The sequence below is a fragment of the Manduca sexta genome, chromosome 10 (genome assembly GCF_014839805.1).
Source record: "Manduca sexta isolate Smith_Timp_Sample1 chromosome 10, JHU_Msex_v1.0, whole genome shotgun sequence".
In the NCBI taxonomy this organism is placed as follows: Eukaryota; Metazoa; Arthropoda; class Insecta; order Lepidoptera; family Sphingidae; genus Manduca; species Manduca sexta.
The window spans coordinates 7,433,662-7,439,599 of NC_051124.1; the positions used below are offsets into that span (position 1 = coordinate 7,433,662).

At 35.7% G+C, this 5,938-nt stretch overlaps 1 protein-coding gene across 1 annotated transcript; it reads left to right on the plus strand.

Annotated features, from left to right (window-relative positions):
- Positions 1–813: 813 nt before the first annotated feature.
- On the plus strand, positions 814–3,608 carry LOC115442710 (protein odd-skipped). The gene is made up of 3 exons (XM_030167847.2): positions 814–1,084; positions 1,499–2,063; positions 2,662–3,608. Exons 1-3 carry the CDS (start codon positions 1,003–1,005, stop codon positions 3,047–3,049), a joined length of 1,035 nt encoding a protein of 344 aa, XP_030023707.1. The 5' UTR covers positions 814–1,002; the 3' UTR covers positions 3,050–3,608.
- Positions 3,609–5,938: the final 2,330 nt, after the last annotated feature.

Genomic DNA, 5,938 nt, shown 5'->3' on the forward strand with positions numbered 1-5,938 from the left:
ATATCGCTTTAGAAACCACTAGCTGTACCCACGGCTTCGCTCGCGTGGAAATCAGTGTCACAATGTTTTTTCGCGCGTATATTCCGACCCGCAAGATTTTTTACAATCACTAGACCTCTTCAACATTAATCGTAATATTTCAGTTAATTTACATAAAACCGTAACGTACTATTTAACTAAACTTTCCTCAAGAATTGCACTATCTTTTAGTAAAAACCATAGAAAAATCCGTGCCGTAGACTTTGAGAAAATCGATCACATATAGACAGCTTTTGGGGACTTTGTTTTATAATATATATAGAATATGCAGCAATCAAGATTACAAATATATTAATACCATAAAACTAAACTCTTATAGTCCACTTTAGAATAACAATACTCAAGACACTTATAACACAAATATAATCTAATTGCACGTCATTGAGTTATGTGTTAATAATTCAACTCAGAAAGTGATGTCACTTTCTCCGGTTCTGAATAGCTCACAATACTCATGTAAGTACAATCTTAATAGACAACACGACAAAGCGAACAAAAGCACAAAGACTTGCCTACGAAACTAAATTATGAGAGCAATTTCATCTAACAGCAGTGCCGGGGATTGTGTCACCAAAAATTTGCATACAACCCGTCAATACCGAAACGATACAAATCTAACATTGCTAATACGACAAAGTTCTTAAACAAACATCACCTTGTTGAAGATGGAACCTAGTAACCGTGAAGTGTACGACCGTTGGGACAATTCGCGATCGTCGCCGATCGATTCAGAAGGCGACGGTAAGCCACGCCTAGTGGGAGGCGCGTGGCTATATCGGGAGCCGACGGGGGCGCCGGCGAGCGCGGCGCGTTTGATCTCCCCACTTACTGCAGCGCAAGCGTACTGCAAGATAACGTACGCACACAGGCTCAGAAACGTCCGCGCGCTCTCGCAAGCTGGTTGTCAGTTAACCGGTTTGTGTCGAGGTACAGTGACACCAGTGTTGTGTTGTGTTTGTGGAAATGGAAGACAAGCCGTACAGTGTTGACAGTTCAGACGATATCAATATAGAGGAGGAGGACGAACACGTCGAACAGAATCATAGTAAGTGTTTATACCGGCCAGTGTTAATGTTTTGATAAACATTCGGATGTTATAGTTTAGATTGTTCGTTCTAAATTTGAATTTTTGTTTTGTTTTTCGCATATTTTTTATTATTATTTGAAATGTGATGACTTTTATAATATAGAAGTTATTTATTTTGATTAAAATATATACAAGTTTCCTATACACATAAATATTGCCGCAATGTTAAATAGTGGAACAATATTTTATATACATTTATAAATATTTTTTAGGACTTGATTATATGATGCATTGATTCAATAATACTGTGCAGTTATTCAATTTTAAATTTTATGTTTTATAATACATATAATTGTATAGATCAAGTACTTTGATTATTTGAAGTAGGAAAGTAGTGCATTGATTCTAAGCGTCTTATAATTGTGTTCTCAGGTTACCCACCAGACTTTCCCATCGAGGCTCTGGTAAAACTAGAGCGTCCGTCGCCTCCGTTGCCGACGCCGCCGCACACGCCCACGGACGACACGCCCCCAGCCGTGGTCATCTCGCGGCACCAGCCCGCGTGGGCACCCGCACCCCAGCACTACCCCGCGTACACTCGCCCCATGCAGTCGCCATACCCCTACGAGAAGCCCTACACACACCCGGCCATGTCCGCGTATGTGCAGGCACAAGTGGCAACCCTACCGCCTTCAGCGCCGTACCACGCGATGATCGTCAACCAGTGGATCAGAAATGCCGCGCTGTACCATCATTCGCTGCGTTATCCTGGAGTTATGGCCCAAAGAATGCCAGGAAGGAACCCTCCGCCTATGAGGGCGCCCGGCGTGCCAGGCGGCAGGCCGAAGAAACAGTTCATTTGCAAATACTGCAACCGCCAGTTCACCAAGTCGTACAATCTTCTCATTCACGAAAGGACTCACACCGATGAGCGGCCTTACTCTTGCGACATCTGCGGAAAGGCCTTTAGGAGACAAGACCACCTCAGAGATCATAGGTAAGTTAATCTTTCATGTTTAAACAAATTTACGGTGTCCATAACTGTTTATCACTTTTACTCGACATGCTCATTATACATAGTACTTTCACTAACAAGCCATCGACGCATTTAGATTGATGTCCGCAATCAATTTGGAGGAAACTTCAACTTTAATTCGACATTTCTTAATACCAACAACGTGATTTAGGATCGTTTCACTAAGGCTTTGTTGACGATAAGAGAGTAAAAAAATAAATTAAAAGTGTAAACCTTTTTGTGAGGTCGCGAGGCGGCGGCCGCACGCGCTTCTCCGACAACCGGTTTCATACTTTACGATCACCATATCTGTCTTGGTCCGCCGTCGAACAAATTACACGTTATATTTCTTCGCTTTTACGAGACTCGACTTTTTTCTCTCATATTATATCGTATATATTAACGGTCTAATGTGTCAGTAATGTAGAATCACTTCAATTTTCATTCAAAGCGCTTATTATTTTGTCGCCTATTGAGCCATAAAGATCGGTGTCGACGTTTGTTTACATTGAACGCGTCTAGTGTTGTCGCTTGGTGAAAGTCGAACATGAGATTTATTTTGATTTTTTAATTTTTCCAGGTACATCCATTCTAAGGAGAAGCCGTTCAAGTGTACCGAATGTGGGAAAGGCTTTTGTCAGTCCAGGACATTGGCCGTGCATAAGATTTTGCACATGGAAGAATCTCCCCACAAATGCCCGGTTTGCAACAAGAGTTTCAACCAAAGATCGAACCTGAAGACGCACTTATTGACGCATAGTGATGCGAATAAGCAGCACTTAGATCACCTGGAAGGTTGCCAGGAGGTGTCATCGACGAGTCAGTCTGAAAGTTCGTTACTAGACCTTTCCCAGAAGCCGTCGCCTCCGCTGCCGCAGCATCAACCTCTTGCCAGTCCGCACCAGTCACCCGTTGAGGCTCCAAAGAGAACATTAGGCTTTTCGATAGAGGATATTATGAAACGATAATTTTAATGTAGTTTTAAGCTTGTAAATATAACTTATTTGCTCTCGTTGTTAAGGCCGAATACTTTGGCCATGAGAGTTTTTTTTATTTGCCAAAGAAATTTCTTGGACTGATTAGTAAGTTTCTTTATCTGTGTGCTTCTGTTTTTCCTTAATTTATTTCTTTTGTAATGGAATAGGCTGTCATGTCATTGATAAAGCCCAGTCATCAGTAGCACTATGATTCACTATTGCATCATCATCAATTGTATCTGGAATCTTAACTAGGAAAGACTGAGATTTGTTTTTAATTATTGTTATGTTTGTTTATAAGAGGTTTATTTATTGTGATAGTCCGTAATCCTAAGTTTGGTTTAACTAAAGTTACCGCGAAGTATTAATTAATATAAGATCAGTTCCAAATTGCATGGCTATGACTTCATCCTGACCATTTATAATTTAAGTTAAATTAATTGTAATTATGTAAATTCTTGTAAATAAACGTCACCAAATAGTTGTTAAGCTGAAGAGGCTAGTTGTAAAAAATAAAAACTAATCAATGAAAAAGAAAATTGAATTTAAATACATTGTTTTATTGCCTTTCCCGTCTAGAATGCATTATTATGTGAAACACATATAAATACAAAGTTATATACAAAAACGACATACTATTAACACAACACTACAAGTACCCTAGAGTTAAATAAAATACTATAATATAGGAAATTGAAGAAATAATGCGATAAAAATAATGACATCTAAACACATAAAAAACACTATACTTGTGTATTGTAATTATAATACAGGTAATTTGAAAAAAGAAACGTACGCATTTATAGCCAAAGTATATTTCAAAGCTTAGATACGCCTAGTATATAGGAAATAGTTCCACATTCAATTTAAAAAGCAAAACATATAGATGTTAAGTAATAGGTTTTTTAAAATTATAATATACGTAGTCATTTATTGGAACGCGAATAACGCCGTATGTTTTACAAAATCGGTACAAATGCAATTTTTTGTTTAATAGGAATATAAGTAGGATCATTAGAGCGTGAACAACGCTTGGTATTTTGTTAGCAAACAAATAAACACTTACTAAGTAGTTAGTAAAGTTTAAAGTTTAGGCCATACAAAACTTAATCCGCCAGGAAGTAGGTTAAATATTGTCAAGTGCTAAAACTAAAACATGTTTATATAACTTCTGGGTTGCTTATTAGTTGAGCTGTAAAAATCAAAATACAATTGAGCTAAATATTTTTAAAATAATAATATACCAGAAGCTTTGAAAGTAGACAATTGTACTGTCAATACATGCCAGTCTGCCGACATAGGTAACGCACTATTGTCTCAATAAACTTTATTTTTATTTCCACGTTCCTTATTTGAATAGAGTAATAAATGTTTACAATTTCGCAAACTTTGCAAATGTTTTATTGCCGCGTGTTTTTTTTTTACATCGGAACCTTTTACCTGAAACAAAACGGTCATTAACTTTTGTGATCGCTGTGTTCAGATTTATAGATGTAAATAATTGTTAAAAATAATATGTTATTTTTTAGATGTTTTATTTTGCCAGTTTCCTAATGTTAGTTTATTATATTTGCATAGAGACCGGGAAGCGTTAGCAGGATTTTTTCCGACGGAAAAAGCTTATCTAACATCAAGAATTTTTGGACGTACAGACCTTTTTTATTTTACGGTAATGGTGTTTATATACAAATTCTCCACAAAACATTGAATTATTCAAAAGAAACTATCTTATTTCCTTCTAAAATTATTTTCGCATTTGATTTTAGATGTTACTGAAACACCAAATGTTGTAGATTCATATTTTGAAAATCTTAAAAACGACATTCCTCTTAGTTATTTAAAAAAGGAAAAAAAAAACAAACTTATTCTAAATTTAAAATTAAGGAAAAGAATAATAGTATTAGACAGGTACCTATGACTTAATTCCATTCACAATATTCTAAATTTGAATCTTTAGTTTCTGAGTAACGGACCATGCATGATAGAGAGTGGCCTATGGGCTCTCGTCACGCTGTCATTACAAACGTAATGTAGCAAACAAAATTAATTATAATTACACGTTCACATGTTACAAACTATTTGGGATGGGCCAAACTTGTTCTGTGAGCGTCGCAATTTGTACTATAAAAACTTCATACAGCTCTAGGCGTGTTCCGACATATGTTTATGATTGTATAGCATTTTATTAACCTAAGATTGCAGAAAATAGATTTAATTGAGAAAATTAGCATGTAGCATCTAATTGTAATGCAATCTAATTGGTTTATTGGTTTCAATATTAAAACTATGATGCAAAATTGGATAAACATTGCAGTAAAAGTAACTACTTTCATTACATATAAATCGACCCGTTTTAATTCATTCAAATCAATTGCATAGTAATAGATGCGAGAGAAACAAATAATTGCCTCTTATTAAATCGACGGTTACGCCATCTAGGTCACGACGGCGGAACTACGAAATGTCATTTGTCACAAAGCGATGGCGCTACGTTTAGCGTATCTTCATAATAGCGCTACATCTGATCTGCTTCTCTTCTGATCGGTATAATTTTAATATTTTTTATACTAATAACAATCTCAATTAATAAAGTGCAAAGGAATTTAATAATACAAAATACGTAAATTTTTTAGCGATATTACGTAAATTTTTCATGGAATTTTAATTTTCATAATTCACAAAACAATTTGTTTATTTGGTGTTTACAAATAACTACTTAAAAAAAATTGGGTTCATAGTACTACATATACTTAGCTATAACATTTCCTATCATTTGCCACAGGTAAGATTTTTTTTCTGTTGTTTAAAAATGATTAAATGACTGTTCTTCACAATTTTAAAGGTTTTTAAATCGATAAATAAATCATTAAACTAATTATT

What these genes read in the sequence shown, in the direction of transcription:
- LOC115442710 (XM_030167847.2), top strand. Translation starts at nt 1,003, where the DNA reads ATGGAAGACAAGCCGTACAGTGTTGACAGTTCAGACGATATCAATATA. An exon ending in ACACGTCGAACAGAATCATA is followed by an intron (nt 1,085 to 1,498) that starts GTAAGTGTTTAT and finishes TTGTGTTCTCAG; the next exon opens with GTTACCCACCAGACTTTCCC. An exon ending in GACCACCTCAGAGATCATAG is followed by an intron (nt 2,064 to 2,661) that starts GTAAGTTAATCT and finishes TAATTTTTCCAG; the next exon opens with GTACATCCATTCTAAGGAGA.